The 23,110-nt window shown below is 34.7% G+C and overlaps 2 protein-coding genes and 2 pseudogenes across 2 annotated transcripts; all 4 read left to right on the forward strand.

Moving 5' to 3' along the window:
- Positions 1-786: 786 nt before the first annotated feature.
- Positions 787-1,464, forward strand: LOC122104742 (annotated as a pseudogene).
- A 7,134-nt stretch (positions 1,465-8,598) lies between these two features.
- Positions 8,599-9,540, forward strand: LOC122104743 (olfactory receptor 8H1-like). Its single transcript, XM_042675678.1, has one exon. It carries the CDS (start codon positions 8,599-8,601, stop codon positions 9,538-9,540), a length of 942 nt encoding a protein of 313 aa, XP_042531612.1.
- A 4,777-nt stretch (positions 9,541-14,317) lies between these two features.
- On the forward strand, positions 14,318-15,265 carry LOC122105274 (olfactory receptor 8H1-like). Its single transcript, XM_042676437.1, has one exon. The coding sequence runs from the start codon at positions 14,318-14,320 to the stop codon at positions 15,263-15,265; it is 948 nt and encodes a 315-aa protein (XP_042532371.1).
- Positions 15,266-19,591: 4,326 nt separating this feature from the next.
- On the forward strand, positions 19,592-20,487 carry LOC122104749 (annotated as a pseudogene).
- Positions 20,488-23,110: the final 2,623 nt, after the last annotated feature.

Raw genomic sequence — 23,110 nt, forward strand, 5'->3', positions numbered from 1 at the left:
TTTGTTTCTAATTCATTTATAAGATTATTTCTTTGTAGCTTTGTATGTCCCTCCCCCACAGTACAACCCCTGCTTTCACTATATTTGATGTCCGTATAATTTGTGGAGGAGATGGGGAAAAACAAGTCGTTTAAGGATACAGGTGGACCCGATGCAACTATGAGAAGTACAAGTCGTCATGTCAAAAACGAACTTAGCTATCCTTTTTTAAAAAAACTTAAATTTACTTTCTTGAAACATTCTTTGATGTTGGATCTAGTCTCCAAGATTGGAAATATTCTGTTTTTTAAAATAGCACTACCGTCTAAAAATTCTCTGTATATGAATATAATACATATGTTTGCTTCTTTACACACAATAAATTATCCCTTAAAATGATAGGGAATAAGAACACATTCTTAGGGGGAATAGTTTCCATTCATATTTGCAGAAAGTAAATTTTATGATCACTCAATGCAATTTTCACAAAAATTTTCCCCTGATTCTAATTGGTACATGTTGAGAATTTGCTTCCTCATCTTGGGAAAAAAATCCTCAATGAAATATTAATGGTATTATTGTCTGGTTCATTCCTACTTTAGCTCTCAACATAAAAATAAACATTAAACTAGCATTGCATCAAAAGAGATCAGGTGATTTTCCTCTTTATTGTGGGACTCCAATGTGAAATGCTCAGGCAGATTTAGCATTTGAAAATTTGTCCTTGAAAATCTGCCAAGTAACCCTCATTGGAGCTTGGTTGCTGTAGATGACAGCATGTTGCATTATACCCACCATTGATATATCACATTCCTGGGCTGTTTAACACAGATGTACTTTTTTGCCTTCTTTGCTAGTTCTGAAATTTGTCTCCTCTCTGCAATGGCCTATGATCGCTATGTGGCCATTTGCAATCCTCTACAGTATCCTGTTATAATGTCCTCAAGATGCTGCTAGGCCCTCATTGCTGACACTTACATGATTGGCTTTGTGGATTGTTCTTTCACTGTGCTCTCTATAGCCAGATTGCTCTTCTGCCGATTTAATGTAATTCTACACTTTTTCTGTGATGTATTTCCAATTTTAGCACTATCATGCAATGATACGTACATCCCTGAAATTGTAGTATATATTATGGCTGGTTATGCCCTGTTACTGTCCCTGATCCCAATGTCCTGGTCCTATGTGTCCATTCTCTCTACTATTCTGAAAATTAAGTCCACTTCAGGAAAGCAGAAAGCCTTCTCCACCTGTGCCTCCCACCTGCTGGGTGTCACTGTTTTTTATAGCATAACCACCTTTACTTATTTAAAGCCCAGGAAGTCTTATACCCTGGGAAAGGATCAAGTGGCTTCTGTGTTTTACACGATTGTGATCCCCATGCTCAACCCCCTCATTTATAGTCTTAGGAACAAGGAAGTGAAAAGTGCTTTCTTTCGGGTTGTACAGAAGAAAGGAGGCTCCAAGCCACTAAAACGATACTGATGTGAAGCATATAAACAAATCTTTACGGTCTGTTGGAAAGAAGTGATTCATTTGTGGGAAGTGGGCTCGGAGCGATGACTAGGCCTTCCCACAACCCGCCTTTTCTCTCCCCGCGTCCCCCGCCTCTGACCACCTCCACCACGAGAGCACGGGAGGTGTGGGGGGAATCTGATGGGCTGGAAGTGGCTCTACAATCACCGTCCACAGGACGGAAGGCTAAGGGCTGGCAGAACCAAGTCCCGCCAGCAGTTGCATTGTAGATACCAGACAGAAGAGGATAAGACAGCCAGATATCACCACAACTGAGGTAGAAAGCTGAAGACCTGAGAGTCGCCATAGGGAATCTTGAGTACAGTCCAGAATGTGAAACAGTGACTTCACAGCAGGTGAAGGAATTTCATTTTAATCACAAGGGTGAACGTTCTATACATAAACCCTAAAAGTCAAAGCACTTTCTTGCCTCATTTCCCCATGTGTTTCCTTAACTAATCCTTACATTGTTATTTTAATTTTTTAAAAAGGAGTTTTTTGGACATGTTCCCCAACTAGATTGTGAACTTCTTAAGGGCAGAAGCCTGGTTTACTTTACAACCCCACCTATTTCTGTTTGTTCAATTCAATGAATATTTACCCTCAGACCCAAAAAAAAAAAAGTGGCTCTTCATTTTTCATATCATAACTGATATTTCACAAGAGTTCATTATTAGAAGTCTATATTGAATTTCTAGATGAAAAATGATGGCTTTATATTGCCAACTAACACACAACAAAAATTATTTGCCTACAATTATTAAATTATGTCATAAAATATTCCATATGTAGCTAGGACCAGTGGCTCATACCTGTATTTTTAGCTACTCAGGAGTCTGAGATCTGAGGATTGCAGTTCAAAGCCAGCCTGGGCAGAAAAGTCCATGAGACTCTTATGTTCAATTAATCACCAGAAAACCAGAAATGGCACTGTGACTCAATTGATAGAGCGCTTGCTTTAAGCTGAAGAGTTCCGGGACAGCACCCAGGCTGACCTACAACAACAGCAAAAACAACAACAAAATTACATATGTACCATATTGTGTACATAGCAAATTTTCTTATCGGGGAGAAATCTATATATGCCCCATGATAACAATTCTAGTCTTCATGTTTTTGTTATGTAGAATACTTTCTTATGTGTATCATAAGAAAGTCATTGCACACTTATGAAGTCATTGCATGCTTAAGGTTTACATTTCTGACCTGGTACAAGGTAAATCTTAATACCTGAGTATAAATGTGTTACATGAGGGATGAAGTACATTGACCTTAATAACCTGTCCTCTTATCTTTATCATTTAAGTCTTGTTCCTTAAGATTACAGACATGAGATACTGTTGTCTGCCTTTCTACTGTGTGTATTTATTTTTTAAAATGGTTTCATTTCATTTTAACCCAGCAATTGAAGAAAGCAGAGGCAGAAAACATAAGTATTTCACAAATTTTCATTTATAATAAACTATATGTTATACATATATAAGAAAAATGGCATATGCTAATGATGAATGGGGACAATTTGGAAAATTCTCTTGAAATTAATTAGTAAGAGTTGTACTACACAATTGTGTACATTTTTCTCAATGAATAACTGAATATATATCAGCATATGACTTGTTTAAATGGACTTATGGTCATTTCCTGTTCACTCTTCTGGAACTTACTGTATTCACTTAAAATCTGTTACATTTTTTGTGATGACCTTTTCAATGAAAGCTATAGGATGAATATGGTCTAAGTAAAGAGGCAATTGTTAGCACTGATCTTGTAATGCTTTTGGAATGAGATACTGTGAGTTTTCCATATTGAAATCTGCTTGCAGTAAAATCACTTATGTAGGCATGTGCTAAACATCTGAAGACTTTATATCCAGTGACGTATCAGTTCTGCTTCATTGCCCTAGCCCCTTTCCTCTAGCCAATTGAATATACTTAAAAATAAATATTTGAATTACGTGTTTGATTTGTCCTCATCATCTTTGTAAATACAGATATAAAGCAAATATTTGATAGTAACTTTAGGTTTGTGGTAACCCATAAACTCCAGTTTAGTTGAGTGAAAAAATTTCCCTAATTTTTGTTTTTTCTCTTCATATTTTAGAATTTCATTTTTCATTTTTCTCTCATATTAAAGTTGCGTTTTAAAAGTATAGGTCCTTTTCCTATTTTTCATTGTTTTAAAACTAATACAAATTAAAAATTACCCAGATTGTTTAACTGCAACCATTATAATTTTATAAAGTAATTACAAAGCTAAAGCTTATTTTTTATTTCAATTTATTTTCTACATGCCTTCTGCATGTTCATGTAACAAGGTACTTACTACAAAATGAATTCTTTTGCTCAAACTCTGTACTGCCAAAAAATAAAAAAAAGAAAATTAAAAGCCTGAATTTGTCTATTTCAGCTTTTAATTATTTAATAGATTCTTATAATTTTAAAACTCAAATTTTTATTAAATCTTTCAATATTTGTTATATATTATTATTTTCTTAATATATTTTCAAATTTTGCCTTCTCATACATCAATATCATTTGAAATTTTTCTCACTCAATTTTGCATTCCTCATTGTGTTTTAAACACTATGTATTTGCTAGCATTCCGATATGTTTTTGATTGAAGTTGAAAATAATATTGATTATGCATTTTTCATTTACTGAAGTTTTCTTTTGAGTTGTGGTTGTTAATGAAATGCTTTCCAAATTCCTATATTTATGGACTAATCACATTTCTACCAAGGTTGGATGAACACTCATAGACCAATAAATACAATACAGCATATAAATCGAATCAACCATCCGTATCACTCATTTCATCCCAAAACTTATGGAAAAAGCCTCTGGCAAATTTCAACATTCATTCATGGTTTAAAATTGAAAAAGATACAGAGTCTCTGATCACACGTTGGCTTGCTTATGATAGACTACTTATTCAAAGAAACTCTTTGGCCATCATCAACATCTATATGGTTGATGAATATTAATTTTATTGTTGGGAAAATCTTACACAAGAAGAATTTGTTCCAGGTGATTTGACAATCAGCAAGCACATGAAGGTGACACAGAAAATCACCGTGAGGTATCCTTTGTCTTAAAGTTGCTAGCTTGTCACATACTTTGATGTTGGATTTCTAGTCCCAAAGACTAGAAGTATTTTCTGTCTTCTAAAATAGCACTGTCTTTTAAAATTCATTTGATAGGTATATAACCCATTCGCATAGCTTCTTTACTCATGCCAGTAAATTGTCTCTTAAAATCTAGGGAATGAGTACACTTTCTTAGAGGAATATTTTCCATACACATTTGCAGGAAAATCAATCTTATGATCACTTAATGTGAGATTCACAAGAATCTTTTCCTGATTCTTCCTGTGTACATTATGAGATCCCTCCATTAGCTTCCTCATTGGGGAAAATAATCCTGGATGAAATATTATTATCTAATTCATTCCTACTTTAACTCTCATCCTAAAAGTTAAAATTACAATAGCGTCGCATCAAAACTAATCAGGTGATCTTTCTCTTTATGGTAGGGCTCCTATGTGAAACACATACAGATTTAGTACTTGAAAATTTGTCTTTGAACATATGCCAAATAACCCTCATTGGAAATTGGTTTCTAAGGGTAACAATATGCTGCATAATAACCATGCCCCATTAAATAAAGCCTCCTGGACATATCAGACTTGGAGAAGAAGCACACACTGCTCTTACCGTAGCTTCTTGAGATTCTTTAGAAATATACCTTTCTGGCAAACTTTTCTTTTGAGCCAGCTAATAAAAATTCTTTGAGTTTTTATTTACTTCATAATCAACATGACAGCAGCAGCAACAACAACAACAACAAACCAAATGCCCCAATAGTATAAAGGTAGATACAGGAAGGAAAACAAATATATATTACAGAGATGTTTAGTACCTTATAGAAATGGCATGTTTTATTTGTTAAATGTGGCAATATTTTTGGCTTACCATAGTGGAAGAAGTTCTGTTCTCACTCACTTCACTTCACAGTAAGTATTCTTAAGATGTTGGATTTACTTGAAGGTAGAAACTGGAAGGAGAAGATTAGGGACTAAAGAAAGTAATCGCTTTAGTCTGGATTTACTTGTGATCGGTTGGTCAAATGCCCAGAAGTGGGATTGCTGGGTCATTGGGGAGCCCTATGTTAAGTCTTTGAGGAGCCTCCATACTGTTTTCCAGAGTATTTGAACACATTTCCCCATCCAGCCCACAGTGTAGTAAGGTTCCCTTTGGCCACATCCCTGCCAACATCTTTTGTTATTAGATTTCTTGATAATGCCCATTCTAGCTGGAGTGAGGAGGAATCTCAATGTTGTTTTGATTTGCATTTATTTTATCTCCAGTGATACTGAGTTTTCTTTATGTGTCCATTACCATTACTATTACCTCTTCAGAGAAGTCTCTCTCTAAATATTTACCCATTTGTTAATGGGATTGCTGTTGCTTAGAGGATTTGTGTTGGGGGGATTTAGTTTTTTGAGCTTTAAGTATATTTTAGATATAAGGTTCTATCTGCTGTATGGCTAGTGAAGATCTTCTCCCAATCTGTGGGCTTTCTTTTTCTTTTTCGCCGGTATCTAAATATTTGTTTATTTGTTTATTTTAATTTTATTGTGAAGGTGATGTACAGAGGGGTTACAGTTGCATAAATAAGGCAGTGAGTACATTACTTGTCAGACTTGTTATCCTCTCCCTCATTTTTCTTCCTCTTTCCCTTCACCCATACCCCCTCTCAAGTTGTACACATCATTTCCAACATAGTGTTGTGTGAGTGTCACTGTTGCATTGGTTCCTCCTTTGTCCTTTGTCTCACTGTTAGTTTTTTGTTCCTTTTCCCTTCCTTAATGCAGATGAACATATATACAAAACTCAGGGTGCCAAAATCAAATAAAGTGCCAACAGGGAATAAACCACAGCAGGAAACAAACACAAAAGGAAAAAGAAATCATGCAGTACATTAAACAAAACAACAACAAGCTTTCTTCTTTTTTAAAATGTTTTTTTATTGTGAAAATACTGTACAGAGGGGTTACAGTTACATGAGCAAGGTAATGAGTACACTTCTTATCAAGGATTGTAGCCTCCTCCAGGGATGGTAGGGGAAAAACAACAAGCTTTCTAGTTACCTTGCTAGCTCCGTCCGTTGCCATGAAGAAGCTCTGCAGTTTAATGCAATCCCATTTATCCAACTTTTCTTTGATCTGTGCGAAGGAGCCCTAGTCTTTATCCTATTTCCTCCTGTAAGTGAAGCAAACAAAGCCCAAAGAAATGTAGATTGCAGGGCTTCCCTCATTTGTCATAATAAGAATATGTCTATGATAGTCTTAGCAAGGGATAACAATAGCACGATTGCTGAGTATGTAGGACCATATGTAATGAAATGTACCATAATGAACTCCAAGAATTGGAAACAAGTTTCTGCCCCGGGCCATTCCGGTCAGTTGGTAGATGGTAAAATCTGGCATCTTGTCTTCATGGTGGGTAGAGGGCAGGGTGCTGGGCTGCCTGAATCCCTGGGGCCTGGATGGTTAATAAACCTGTCAGCCCAGTGCCTGGGATTAGGAGTTTCCTAGGACCCTGACCCCTGACTTCACTCTACTTAGGGGAGAACCAGCTCAGATGCCATTATGTTATGCCTCATAGCATGTTGGTGTCCTGTCTCCTGTCTCCTGCCTCTTGGCTTTTCTCTGGTCACCATGCTGTCCCAATTCAGCTATCCCTTGGATGCTTTTTTTCTTTTCTTTCCTCTCTGTCCTGCATGGCTCAGTTTTGTTTTGTTAACAGTGTTAAGTGTATTGTTGGCTGCTGGTCTTTGAGACAGGAGTCTACCATGCAGTCAATGGCCTTTTAATAAAGACTACAAGATTTGACACTCAAAGTGTGGCTTCTCTGTTTCCTTGCCTTATAAAAATATAAGCTTATCCGATCAGTGGAAGGGAAAGGTAAGCATAGAAATAGCAGGACAAGCAGAAAAGGTCAGATAAGTTGATGTTAGTGGAATGAACCCCAAGATAAGTATTCAAATTTTTTTTTCCTTTCATGCAATTGTTTCTATCATATTTATAAGATGATTTCTTTGTTGTTTGTATGTCCCTCCCCCACGGTATAACCTATACTTTCACTGTATTTGATGTTGGTATAATTTGTGGAGGGGAAGGGAAAACAACAAATCATTTAACTAGGGATACAGGTGGATCCATTGCAACAATGAGATGTACAATTCATTATGTCGAAAAATGAACTTAACAACTTTGGTGTGGGGCGGGGGGTGGGGGGGGAGGATTGGGTAGGGGAAAGGGAGGAGTATGGGAAGGGGTGGGAATGGGAAACAACGAGGAGGCAACAATGCTTGATAAGAAATGTACTTGTTATCTTGCCCATGTAATTGTAACTCCTCTGTATGGTATTCTCACAATATAAAAAAAGAAATAGCAGGACAAAGGATGAACTAATGCAACAAGAATAGACACTAGGCATTATGTTGGAAATGGACTGTATAACTTGGAAAGGGAAGTGGGAAGTGGAAACAGGAGAAAATGAAGGAGAGGGTAACAATGTTTAAAAAGAAATGGACTCATTACCTTACTTTTGTCTGTAACCACCTTGTTCATCACTTTTACAATATTTTTTTAACTAAAGAAAGGGATAATATTGACCAAACATTTACTTATTACCTGACATATGAAATTGTAACCCTTTTGTACAATTAATAATAATAATAATAGTGGTAGTAGTAATAATAATAAGCCACAAACAGATATTCTATTTATGATTTCCCCCTAATTATTAATTTAGAAATGGGAATAATAATAAGGTATAACATTTTTATATTCCCTAAATGGTTTAAAAGAGCATGTATAGGTTAAAAATGGAGAAAGTTACATTTAAATATATCATATATAAATGTCTTTTTATACCATTTTTATAGGTCATGATTATATTTAAGTTATAATGTTGAACTTCATGATTAATTATGAGACAACCAAGGGTACTGAAAAAAATCCCATATACAGACAATCCATGTGGAAATCATTTGAGCTAAGCATCAACCCTCACTTCTCAACAGTGTCCATCAGCACACAATGAGATCCTGGAACAACACAGAGGTTCTCGTCTTCATCCTTATGGGACTCACAGATTCTGCAGAGATGCAGCTGGCCCTCTCTGTGCTGTTTCTCCTGATTTACATGATTACTGTGTTGGGAAACCTAGGCATGATCATGTTAATTTGTCTGGATCTCCAGCTTCACACCCCCATGTACTTTTTTCTCACTCATCTCTCATTCATTGACTTCAGCTACTCAAGTGTCATCACACCTAAAACTTTGGCAAACTTACTGACTTCCACCAAGAGTATTTCATTCCTGAGCTGTTTCACACAGATGTACCTTTTCATATTTTTTGGTAGTGCTGAAATTTCTCTCCTCTCTGAAATGGCCTATGATCGCTATGTGGCCATCTGCAATCCTCTACAGTATCCTGTTATAATGTCCTCAAGACTCTGCTGGGCCCTGGTTACTGGCACTTACATGATTGGCTTTGTGGATTGTTCTTTTGGTGTGCTGTCTATAGCCAGATTGCCTTTCTGCAATTCCAATGTGATTCTACACTTTTTCTGTGATGTATTTCCAATTTTAGCACTGTCCTGCAATGATACATATGCCACTGAAATTGTAGTATACATTTGTGCTGGTTCTACACTGTTACTGTCCCTGATCCCAATGTCCTGGTCCTATGTGTCCATTCTCTCTAGTATTCTGAAAATTAAGTCCACTTCAGGAAAGCAGAAAGCCTTCTCCACCTGTGCTTCTCACCTGCTGGGAGTCACCATTTTTTATGGCACAACAATCTTTACTTATTTAAAACCCAAGAAGTCCTACTCCCTGGGCAAGGATCAAGTGGCTTCTGTGTTTTACACAATTGTGATCCCCATGCTCAACCCTCTCATTTATAGTCTTAGGAACAAGGATGTGAAAAATGCTTTCATTAGGGTCATGCAGAAGAAAGGGACCCCAAGCAACTAAGATGACAGTGAGGTGAGGCATTTAAAGCAAACTTTCCATGTTCTGTTGGAAAGAAGATGTGATTCATTTGCGCATGCTTAGATTCAGTTGCGCTTCATTTCTCTTACCTTAACTGACATTTCCAAGAATTAATTATTAGATGTCTGTATTGAATCTCTAGATTATACAAAGTTACTTCAATGGGCAACTAATGTACAGCACAAATTATTTGCCTGCAACTATTACATTATATCCTAAGTCATGTGTTCTATAATTGGGTGCTCAGTAAATTTTCTTATGGGGGAGAAAACTATATATGTCCAATGGAAACAGTTTTCTGTTCATTTTTTTATTACATAAAATACTTTCTTATGTATAGCATGAAGACAAGTCACTTAGTTAAGGCTCAATTTGCTCACCGGCACGATTAATCTTAATTTCTGATGCATATGATATATGAGAGATGAAGCACCTTGACATTAATAACCTTTTGTCTTGTCTTTGTCATGTAGGTCTTGTTCCTTTAGTATTGATTGTAAAGCGCATGCTTTTCTAATTTCTTGTGTATTTATTTATGCCTCTTCTGTAGCTTGAACCCAGTACCTGGGCTCTGTCCCTGAAATTTTCACTTCTGGCTTTTTGGTGGGTAATTGAAGATGAGACTCTCGCAGACCTTTTATTGCCAGGGCTGACTTTCAACAAGGATGCTCAGATATCAGCCTTCTCAGTAGCAAGATTACAGGTGTGATTTACCAATGCCTGCCTCTCCACTGCATATTTATTTAAATTAGTTTCATTTAATTTTAACTCAGCAAGTTAAATAGCAGATGTGGAAAACCTCACATTTCATCTTTAGAATAAACTATTGATATAAATTTATCTTAGATAAAAAAGGCATATGTTAATGTTGAATGAAGGTAATTTGAAACATTCTCTTGAAATTCATTATTAAGGGGTATACTGTACCGAACATTGTGTATATTTTTCTCAGTGAACAATTCTGTGTGTATACATATGACTTATTTGAATGGAATTTATGTCATTTACTGTGCTCTTCTGGAACTTTTTGTAGTCACTTAAAAATCTGTTGTATTTGTGAATTTCAATAAAAAGCTATCCAATGAATATTGTCTCAGGAAATGGGCAGATTTAAAACTCATTTTGCAATGCTTTGGACTAAAATACTGTGACTTTTCCATGATGAAATTTACTTGCAGTAACATTTTTTATGTGGGCAACTGCTAAACATTTGAGGACCATGTATCCATTCACTTCTTGGGTCTGCTTCATTGTACTAGCCTCTTTCCTCAGCTTTGAAATATACTTTAAAAATAAATACTTGAGTTAAATGTTTGATTTGATCTTGTAATATTTCTAAACAGAAATATAAAGCAAATATCTGATAATAAATTCAGTGTTTGTGGCATCCCCTAAACTAAGATTTAGTTGAATACTAAAATTTCCTTAATTGTCAATTTTCAACATATTTTGGAATTACGATTGACAATTTTCTCTGATGTTAAAGGTAACTTTTTAAAAGTACAGTTTCTTTTCCTATTTTTATCTTAAGATACAGTACAAGTACAAACTAGATATATTGTTTAAATCCAACCATTATAATTTTATATGCTAACTACCAAGCTAATGTCTAAATGTTTTAATTAAAAGTTAAATATAATTTTTCTAAATGCCTTCTGAGTGTTAGTATAATGCACTTGCTACAAAAGCACCCATTTGTTCAAAATTTGTACTTTCGCCGGGTGTTGGTGGCTCACGCCTGTAATCCTAGCTACTCAGGAGGCTGAGATCTGAGGATCGCCGTTCAAAGCCAGCCCGGGCAGGAGAGACCGTGAGACTCCTTTCTCCAATAAACCACCAGAAAACCAGAAGTGGCTCTGTAGCTCAAGTGGTAGAGCGCTCGCCTTGAGCTGAAAAGCTGAGGGACAGCACCCAGGCCCAGAGTTCAAGCCCCACGACCAACAACAACAACAAAAAATTGTACTGTCAAAAATAAAAATGAATAAATTAAAAACTTCAATTTACCTATTTCATAAGTTAATCATTCAATAGATTCTCATAATTTCACAATGACCAAGATTTATATTAACTCTTTCAATATTTATTGTATTCTGCTACTGTCTTGATGTATTTCACAATGTTGCCTTATCATATATCAATGTCATTTGAAAGAATTTTTACTGAATTTTGCTTTCATAAGTATACCATTATTTGCTAGTATCCCTATGTTTATTTATTTGAAGTTAAGAGTAATATTGACTAAGTGTTTATCATTTACTGAAATTTTCTTTGTTATTGGTAAAGAAATGCTTTACCAATTGCTATATTCATGGAACTGGGATATTTCTAGCATGGTTGGATGAACGTTCTCAGATTAATAAATATAGTTTAGAATACAAATTGAGTTGATGGTCCTTATCACCACATCATCATTATCATCATATTTGTGGAGATAGCCTTTGACAAAATTCAAATTTAATTCATGATTTACAATAGAAAGAGATACAAAACATCTGATCACATTTGACTTCCTCCCGATCCAATAATCTTAGAAATTGTTTGGCTATCATCAACATCTATACGGTTTATGAATATTAGTTTTATTATTTGGAAATTATGCAGAATAACTATTTGTTCCAGGTGACTCGACATTCACCAAGCATAAAAAGGTGACACTGAAATTCACCTTGAGCTATCCTTTGTCTTAAAGTTTCATGAATGTTACATACTCAACTACTGTATTTCTAGTCTCCAAGACTAGAAATAGCACTTCCTTCCAAAAGTTCATTGGATATCTATGGATAGCTTCTTTACTCACACCAACAAAATGTTTGATGTTGGTATAATTTGTGGAAGGGAAGGGAAAAAATTGTTTAAATAAGGATACAGGTGGACCCATTGTAACAATGAGATGTACAAAACACAAGACATTATGTCGAAAAACAAAATTTACAACCTGGGGAAGCAGGAATGGGTAGGGGAAACAAAGTAGGAGGCAACAATGCTTGATAAGAAATGTTCTCATTACCTCGCTCATGTAATTGTAACCCCTCTATGCGGTATTTTCACAATAAACAAAACAATAATAAAAAAATAAAAAATGTAGGGAATAAGCACACTTTATTTTTTTCAAGATTTTTGTTTATTGTAAAGGTGCTGTACAGAAGGGTTACATTTACGTGAATAAGGTGATGAATACATCTCTTGTCAAATATTGTGACGCATTCCTTTGTTTTTCTTCCACTGTTCCTTCCCTCCACAACTCCCCTCACCCCAGTAAGTTATAAAGTTAATTTTCAACATAGTTTCTTGTGAGTATCATTGTTGCAATGGGTCATCCTGTGTCCTTGTTTCAGCATTTTGTTATTGCCCTTTCCTTTCCCAAATCATGAAAAACATGTATACAAGACACAAGGTACCAGAATCAAAGACAGTGATTGCCAGGGGAAAAAAAAAAACAAAACAAAAAACAATGGAAAAAGAAAAATGAAATAAAATAAAAAGAAAGAACTATACTTGTTGTATTCAATGTACAGAGCACACTTTCTTAGGGAAATAGTTTCCATAAATATATGAAGAAAAACATATTTTGTGATCACTCAATGCAAGTTTCACAAGAATCTTTTCCGTATTCTTACTGGGCTCATTTTCAGATTCCCCCATTTGCCTCCCCATCTTGGCAAAATACTCCTAAATGAAATAATTCAGGTGTTATTATCTCATTCATTACTAGCGTAGCTCTTAACAAAACATAACATTAAATAGCAATGCATCAAAAGAGACCAGGTAATCTTCCTCTTGTTTGTGGAGCTTCTGTGTGAAAAGTTCATGCAGATTTAGCACTTGAAATTTTGTCCTTGAAAATATGCCAAGTAAACTCCTAGGAATTGGTTTCTATGGATTACAAAGTGTTGCATAATATCCCAACCATTAAATATGGCACCCTGGACATATCAGCCAGGGAGTAAAAGCATGAATTGCTCTTAGAGTAGCTCTTGGTATTCTTTAGAAATATACCTTTCTGGGAAACTTCTCTTTTGAGCAACCTGATAAAGGTTCTTTGACTTCAAATAAATACCACAAAAGTGTGACAATAACTACAGAAAGGAAAACAAAAGTTATATTACAGAGATGGTTAATACCTCATTGGAATGGGATGTTTTAAAGTGAGATTTAGTAAAATTTGTCTTATAGTTTTGGAAGAAGTTTTCTTCTGACCAACATATGTTCACAGTAAGTATTCTTAAGATGTTAAATTTACTTCAAGATAGACACTAGAAGGGAAAATTGGAGAATAAAGAAGAGAGTAATATTAGAGAGAAGCATTAGACTCAGAACCTGACTTATGGAATTGTAATCCTCTTGTACAACTACGTAAAAACAGTAACAATGATAGTAATAGTAATAATGTTAGACCATAAAAAGATATTGGATTGAAAAAGAGTAATACATAAGGTTTAGTATTTTGTATTGCTTAGATAATTTCATAAAATGTTTTAATCACATTATAGGATAAAATGGAGAATGGTACTTTAGTCATATCATATCTAAATGTAATTTTATCACTATTCAGAATTATGATGGAATATATGTCATAATATATAACTTTATGATTATTATGATACAACAGGGTATTGAAAAAATGCATAATTTTACGATTAATTTTGACACAATTTAGGGTACTGAGCAAATGCTTCATCTTTAATAGAAATGTAACTCTTTGGGAATCACTTGAGCTAAGGATCACCTCTTCTTTCTCAACAGTGTCCACCAGCACACTATGAGAACCTGGAACAAAACTGTGGGATCCGACTTCATCCTTATGGGACTGACAGATTCTGCAGAGATGCAGCTGGCATTATCAGTGCTGTTTCTCATGACATACTTGATGACTGTGCTGGGAAACCTAGGCATGATCATGATAATTTGTGTGGATCACCAGCTTCACACGCCCATGTATTTTTTTCTCACTCACCTCTCATTCATTGACCTCAGTTTCTCAAGTGTCATCACACCTAAAACTTTAGTGAACTTGATGACTTCTACCAAAAGTATTTCATTCTTGGGCTGTTTCACACAGACTTACCTTTGTGTCTTGTTTGCTGGTTCTGAAATTTCTCTTCTCTCTGCAATGGCCTATGATGGCGATGTGGCTATCTGCAATCCTCTACAGTATCCTGTTATAATGTCTTCAAGACTCTGCTGGGCCCTCGTTGCTGGCACTTATATGATTGGCTTTGTGGATTGTTCTTTCACTGTGTTCTCTATAGCTAGGTTGCCTTTCTGCAATTCCAATGTAATTCATCACTTTTTTTGTGATATATTTCCAATTTTAGCTCTGTCCTGCAATGATACATATGTCACTCAAATTGTAGTATACATTTGTGGTGGTTTTACTCTCTTTCAGTCCTTTATCAAAATGTCCTGGTCTTATATGCCCATTCTCTCTACTATTCTGAAAATTAAGTCCACTTCAGGAAAGCAGAAAGCCTTCTCCACCTGTGCCTCCCACCTGCTGGGGGTCACCATTTTTTATGGCACAACAATCTTTACTTATTTAAAACCCAAGAAGTCCTACTCCCTGGGAAAGGATCAAGTGGCTTCTGTGTTCTACACGATTGTGATCCCCATGCTCAACCCACTCATTTATAGTCTTAGAAACAAGGAAGTGAAAAATGCTTTCTTTCGAGTTGTGCAGAAGAAAGGGGGCTCCTGGAAACTAAAATAACAATGGTTTGAAATGAGTAAATTCATCTCTTGCTGCTTTACTTGTTTAATTTCCTTGGTTTTTCTAAAAAGAATGGAAATTTGCCGGGCTCCGGTGGCTCCCGCCTGTAAGCCTAGCTACTCAGGAGGATGGCGGTTCAAAGCCAGCCTGAACAGGAGTGTCTGTGAAACTCTTATCTTCAATAAACCACCAGAAAACCAGAAGTGGTGCTGTAGCTCAAGTGGTAGAGCACTCGCCTAGAGCTGAGGGACAGCACTCAAGCCCAGAGTTCAAGCCCCATGACCAAAAAAAAAAAAAAAAAAAAAGGAAACTCATTGATATTTTCATAGTAAAATTGTATTTTATTTATCTACACATCGTCTTATACATTCCTGGGTATATGTTGTTAGAGATTCCTATTGTAATTTAAAATCATATGAAATGTGATAAAACTTATTTATATACATATATATGTTTCTATGTGTATGTGTTTCTGGTTCATATGTGTGTACAAATGATCAAAATAACTAACATGTGATACATACAGTACTTAGAATTCTTAGTGTAACCTCAATTTTACCCTGGCACCATGACTTCCACCAGTAATAGGTACTCAAGACACTGAGATCAGAGGATTGGCATTTGAAGGCAGCCTTTGCAGACAAATCTGTAAGTTTCCCTCCAAAGAGATTTTCTTGTGTGAAAAAGCCAAGCAGAAAAATCATTATGTCCTGAGTGCAAGCCCTAGTATCAAAATAATCTTAAGAAAACTAAAAATAAATAAATGTGGTCTTAAGAGAAACATCTGTGTTATGTAAGGATTCTAGGTGTACTTCTTTTTCTTAAATTTTATTATTAAGGTGTTATACAGAACAAATTTCTTTTTGTGCAATGTCACCTCTTCCTTCATCTCTCTGTTTCCTCCACCACAAGTTGCATAATTCACTTTCAACATAATGTCTATTGAGTTCCGAGGTTGCATTTGTTCACCCTTTATCCCTCTGTTTCAGCATCCCTCTTGATGTTCACTACAGACACTGAAAAAAAACAAAATAGAAAAAACAAAAAAGCAACACGAAAAAGCATCATCTCACTTGGATATGGGTACTTCTAAAAATTATGTCATAAAATATTCTATGCATATTTCAAATTATAAGACATTTTATTATGAAGAAATATATATGCACATTAATAGTTCCAGATGCCAGGCTTTGCATAGTAATAATTTCTTAACTGCATACTATTAACAAATGACTGAAAATTTAGTCATTTCCTCAGCTATATAAGATAAATCCACATTTTCACTATATGTGATCAGAAAAGCTGTTGGATGACTATGGTTGCAGTAGACAGGAGATTGTAACACTGATTTTGTAAAACTTTTGGAGTGAGGTACTGTCAGTTTTCCATGTTGAAATCTTCTTGCAGTAACATCGCTTATGTGGGCATGTGCTAAACATTTGAGGACTATGTATCCAGTGACCTATCAGTTCTGTTTCATTGAATTAACCCATTTCTTCAGCTTAATGGAATATACATAAAAATAAATTCTTGAATTGTGTTTGATTTTCCCTTGCAATATTTGTAAAGAGAAATATGAAGCAACTATTTGATTAAAAAACCCTTATAGTTTGTAGTATCCCATACTCCAGTTTAGTTAAATACTGATATTTCCTTAATTTTCAATTTTTCACTGCAATTTTAGAATTGCATTTTGCATTGTTCATTGACATTAAAGATTTTTTAACAATAAAGTTCCTTTTCCTGTATTTTGTTGTTTTAAAGTTTATAACAAGTACAAATTTCCAGATTATTTAAGTCCAACCAACATAATTTTATAAAGTAACTACAAAGCTAAGATTTAAAATGTTTTAATAAAAAATATATTTGATTTTTTTCCTAAATGCCTTCTGAGTAGGAATATAACATTTCAGTTGCTACAAAATGAATCACTTTGTTCAAACTCTTCACTTCCAAAAATTAAAAGTAAATTAATAAAATGAAAAATCTCAACATGTCTATTTTAGCAGTTAATTGCATAATAGATTATTTTAATTTAAAAACTGAGGTTCTTTATTAAATCTTTCAATATTTATTATATTCTGCTGCTTTCTTAATTTCAAACCTTTGCTTAGTCCTATATCAATGTCACTTGTAAGAATTTTCACTCAATATTGCTATAGTCTATGTATTTTATATAGTCTATGTATTTTCTAGCAGTCTTATATATTCTTGTTTAAAGTTGAGTATAATACTTACTAAGGATTTATCATCTACTGAAATTTTTTTGAGTTGTCATTGGTAATGAAATGCTTTACAAATTGCTATATTCACATAGCTGACATATTTTCGGAGTACTGGATGAACATCCATAAATCAATAGAGTATAGAGTATAAATTGAATTAACCATCCTTATTACTCAGTCATGCCAATAGTTGTAGAGATAGCCTTTGACAAAATTCAAATTTCTTTCATGATTTACAATTGAAAGAGATACAGAGTCTCTGATAACACTTCGACTTCCATATGATACAATATTCCAAGAAATTGTTTGGCTATCATCAACATCTATGGAGTTGATGAATATTAGTTTTAATGTTGGGAAATCTTGCAGAAGTATAATTTGTTCAACATTCACCAATCATATGAACGTTACACAGAAAATCACCCTGAGCTGTCCTATTACCTTAAACGTACTTGCTTGTCACATAATTTGTTTGCTGCTGGATTTCTAGTCTCCAAGACTGGATACATTCTCTGACTTCTAAAATAGCCATGACTTCTAAAAGTTAATTGGATATGCCTATAGGACATAAGCATGGCTTCTTTACACATGCTAGTAGTATTTTAAAAAATCAGGGAATGGGCACACTTTCTTTTTCTTTTTTTGAGGGGGTTGCGGGGTTCCGGTCGTGGGTCTGAACTCTGGGCCTTAGGGCTGTCCCTTGGTTCTTCAGCTCAAGGTTAGCGCTCTACTACTTGAGCCACAGAGCCACTTCCGGCTTTTTTTTTCTGCTTATGTGGTGCTGAGGAATCGAACCCAGAGCCTCATGCATGCAAGGCAAGCGTTCTACCACTGTGCCACCTTCCCAGCCCCCAGCACACTTACTTAGGGGGATATTTTCCATACATATTGGCAAGAAGGTAAATTTTATGATCACTCAGTACAACACACGAGAGTCTTTTCCTGATTATTACTGTGTACATTTGAGGTTCCCCCATAGGCTTTCTCATCTTTGGAAAACAATGCTCAAAGAAATATTTCAGGTGTTATTAGCTAATTCATTACTAGAGTAGCACTCAACCACAGACATTAAAAGAGCATTGCATCAAAAGAGATCAAGAGATCTTCTTCTTTATTGAGGAGCTCCACTGTGTAAAAAATCACACAGATTTAGCACTTGAAAATTTGTCCTTGAAAATATGCCAAGTAAACTTCCTCAAAATTGGTTGCAGATAATGACAAAGTAATACCCTAAGCCTATTACATCAGATGTTCTGGATATATCAGACTGGGAGAGGAAGCACGAACTGCTCTTATAGTAGCTCCTTGTGATTCTTTACAGACATATCTTTCTGGGAAACTTTCTTTTGAGTAACTGAATGAAGTTCTTTGAGTCTAATTAACCTCTCAATAAAAAATAAATGCACCATAAGTGTAAAAATATCTACAGAAAAGAAAACAAATGTTAAATTACAGAGATGGTTAGTACCTCACTGGAAGGAGACGTTTTAAAACTAAATTTAGCAAATTTTGGATTACAATTTTGGAAGAAGTTTTTTTTTTTTTTTTTTTTACCAACTTTCATCCTCAGTAAGTATTCTTAAGAAGGTAAATTGACTTGAAGACAAACACTGGAAAGGAGATTGGAGAATAAGAAAGAAGTTACATTGACCAAAAGCTTTGTATAAATAACCTGACTAATGGAATTGTAACTATTTTGTACAACTACATAATAAAATTAACAATGATAATAGTAATAATACCCCATAAGAAGATATTGGAAGTAAAAACAGTAATATAGAAGCTTTAGCATTTTGTATTGCTTAAATATTTTCATAAAATGTTTTAGCACATTATAGGATAAAATGGAGACAGTAACCGTTAGTCTAAGTGTACTTTTATATCATTATTTAGACTTCATGGTTAAATTTATGTCATAATATATAACTTTATGATTAATTATGACACAATTTAGGGTATTAAAATGCATAACATCATGATTAATTTTGACATAACTTAGGGAACTGAAAAAATGCTGCATCTTTCATATTAAGACAACTCATTTTACAATCACTTGATCTAAGGATCACCCTCACTTCTCAACAGTGTCCATCGACACACTATGAGAAGCTGGAACAAAACAGTGCTGCTGGACTTCATCCTTATGGGGCTGACAGATTCTGCAGAGATGCAGCTGGCATTAACTCTGCTGTTTCTTCTGACTTACTTGATTTCTGTATTGGGAAACCTCGGCATGATCATGATCATTTATCTGGATCATCAGCTTCATACACCTATGTATTTTTTTCTCGATCACCTCTCATTCATTGACCTCAGTTTCTCAAGTGTCATCACACCTAAAACTTTAGTGAGCTTACTGACTTCTACCAAAAGTATTTCATTCCTGGGCTGTTTCACACAGATGTACCTTTGTATCTTTTTTGCTAGTTCTGAAATTTGTCTCCTCTCTGCAATGGCCTATGATCGCTATGTGGCTATCTGCAATCCTCTACAGTACCCTGTGATAATGTCCTCAAGACTCTGCTGTGCCCTGGTTATTGGCACTTATATGATTGGCTTTGTGGATTGTACTTTCACGGTGTTCTCTATAGCTAGGTTGCCTTTCTGCAATTCCAGTGTAATTCATGACTTTTTTTGTGATATATTTCCAATTTTAGCTCTATCATTTGCCAATGAAATTCTAGTATATATTTGTGGTTGTTCTACACTGTTATTGTCCCTGATCCCAATGTCCTGGTCCTATGTGTCCATTCTGTCTAATATTCTGAAAATTAAGTCCACTTCAGGAAAGCAGAAAGCCTTCTAACCTGTGCCTCTCACTTGCTGGGAGTCACCCTCTTTTATGGCACAACAATCTTTACTTATTTAAAACCCCAGAAGTCCTACACCCTGGGCAAGGATCAAGTGGCATCCGTGTTTTACACGATTGTGATCCCCATGCTCAATCCACTTATTTATAGTCTTAGAAACAAGGAAGTGAAGAATGCTTTCTTTTGAGTCGTGAAGAAGACTGGGGGATTCTGGCAACTAACATAACTATGATTTGAAATGTGTACATTCATCCTTTGCTGCTTTACTTGTTTAAAACTTCCTTGTTTTTCTAAAAATTTGAAACTCATTGATATTTCGCAGTAGAATTCTGTTTTATTTTTCTACACGTGATTGTATACATTCTTGGGTATATGTTGTAAGAGATTCGTATTGCAATTTAAAGTCATATAATATGTCATAAAGTATTGTTTATATATGTATCTGTGTGTGTGCTTCTGATTCATATGCATGTATAAATGATCAACTAACATGTAAAACACACAGAAGTCATAATTCTTAGAGTAACCTCAATTTTACCTTGACACCATGACTATCACCAGTTATATATACTCAAGACGCTGAGATCAGGGGACTGCCACTTGAAGCTTGCCTTTGCAGACTACCCTGTAAGTTTTCTCCCCATAAAATTTTCTTGTGTGAAATAGCCAAGCAGGAGGCATCATTATGTCCTGAGTTCAACCCCCATATCAAAGTAATCTTAAGAAAATTAAAAATAAATAAATGTGGTTAAGGGAAACATCTGTGTAATGTAAGGACTCCAGGTGTAATAACTTTTTCTTAAATTTTATTATTAGTAATTTGTTATACAGAGCATATTTCTTTTTGTACAATATCACCTCTTTCTTCAGCAATCTCTGTTTCCTCCACCACAGGTTGCATAGTTCATTTTCATCATAAAGTCTACTAAGTACCATGATGATATTTGTCCACCCTTTGTTCCTCCATTTCTGGGCCCTTCTTGAAATTCTCCAAAGACAATGAAAAGAACAAACAAGAAAATAGAAAAAGACAAAACCAAAAAGCAACATGAAGAACCATCATCTCTACTTGGACAGGGGTACTTCTTAAAACTATGTGATAAAGTATTCTATGCAAGGCAAGCACTCTACCACTGAGCCACCTTCCCAGCCCCAAACAAAGCTTGCTTTTGTCTTTTTGGTCGATGTTGGGTCTGAACTCTTGGGTGCTCTACCACTTGAGCCACAGCAACTTTTCCGGCTTTTTCTGCATATGTGGTGCTGAGGAATCAAACCCAGGGCCTCATGCATGCAAGGCAAGCACTCTACCACTGAGCCACCTTCCCAGCCTCTTCTATGCATATTTCAATTATAAGAAATTTTATCATGAAGAAATATATCTATATATGCACATTAATAGTTCCAGATGCCAGGCTTTGCATAATAAGTAATGATTTCTTAGCTGCATAACTGTTAACAAATGACTGAAAATTTAGTCATTTCTTCAGATGTATAGGATAAATCCATATTTTCGCTATATCTAATCTGAAAAGCTGTTGGATTGCAGTAAACAGGAGATTGTAACACTGATTTTGTAAAACTTTTGGAGTGAGATCCTGTCAGTTTTCCATGTCAAAATCGTCTTGCAGTAACATCTCTTATGTGGGCATGTGCTAAACATTTGAGAACTATGTATCCAGTGACCTATTAGTTCTGTTTCATTGAATTAACCCATTTCTTTGGGTTAATGGAATATACATAAAAATAAATTCTTGAATTAAGTGTTTGATTTTTCCCTTGCAATATTTGTAAAGAGAAATTTAGAGCAAATATTTGATTATAAAATTCTTAGTGTTTCTGGTATCCAATAAACTCTGACTTAGTTGAATAGTGATATTTTCCTAATTTTCCATTTTTTCACTGCATATTTTGGAATTGATTTTGCATTGTTCATTGATATTAAAGATTTTTTAATAGTAAAGTTCCTTTTCCTGTATTTTGTTGTTTTAAAATTTATAACAAGTACAAATTTCACAAATTGTTTAAATCCAACCAACATAATTTTGTAAAGTAACTACAAAGATAAGGTCTAAAATGTTTTAATAAAAATTATATTTGATTTTTTCCTAAATACCTGTGACATTTTGGTTACTACAAAATGAATCACTTTGTTCAAACACCTCACTTCCAAAAAATAAAAGTAAATTAATAAAATGAAAATTTCAACTGGTCTATTTTAGTAGTTATTTAATAGATTCTTTTAAGCTAAAAACTGAAGTTCTTTATTGAATATTTCAATATTTATTATATCCTGCTGTTTTCTTAACAAATTTCAAAACTTTGCCTTGAAATATATCAATATCATTTGAGAGAATTTTCATTCAATATCGCTTTCCTCACTACACTCTGTAGACTATGTATTTGCTAGCATTCCTATATATTTTTGTTTCAAGTTGAGAATAATAGTTATTAAGCATCTATAATTTACTGAAATTTTCTTTGAGTTGCCATTCGTAATGAAATGCTTTACTAGGACTAATTTTTTACCAATATTTACAAATTACAAAAAATCATAAAATTGTCTTATTCCTAGCAAGGTTGGATCTCAATTTTGCAATATACTTTAAAAATAAATTTTGAATCCATGTCTAATTTTCCATTTTTGTATTTGTAAATAGAGGTATAAACCAAATATTTGATTAAAAAATTCAGGGTTTATGCCTTCCAATCAACTCCAATTTAGTTGAATATTAAAATTTCCTCTATTTTCATTTTCATCTGTACATTTTTCTACTGCTGTTTTCCCTTTTCTCTGACATTAAAGGTATTTT

This window comes from Dipodomys spectabilis, unplaced genomic scaffold (genome assembly GCF_019054845.1).
Source record: "Dipodomys spectabilis isolate Male_0828 unplaced genomic scaffold, ASM1905484v1 ptg000030l, whole genome shotgun sequence".
Lineage (NCBI taxonomy): Eukaryota > Metazoa > Chordata > Mammalia > Rodentia > Heteromyidae > Dipodomys > Dipodomys spectabilis.

Coding starts and splice junctions, on each gene's coding strand:
- LOC122104743 (XM_042675678.1), top strand. CDS start 8,599: ATGAGATCCTGGAACAACACAGAGGTTCTCGTCTTCATCCTTATGGGA.
- LOC122105274 (XM_042676437.1), top strand. CDS start 14,318: ATGAGAACCTGGAACAAAACTGTGGGATCCGACTTCATCCTTATGGGA.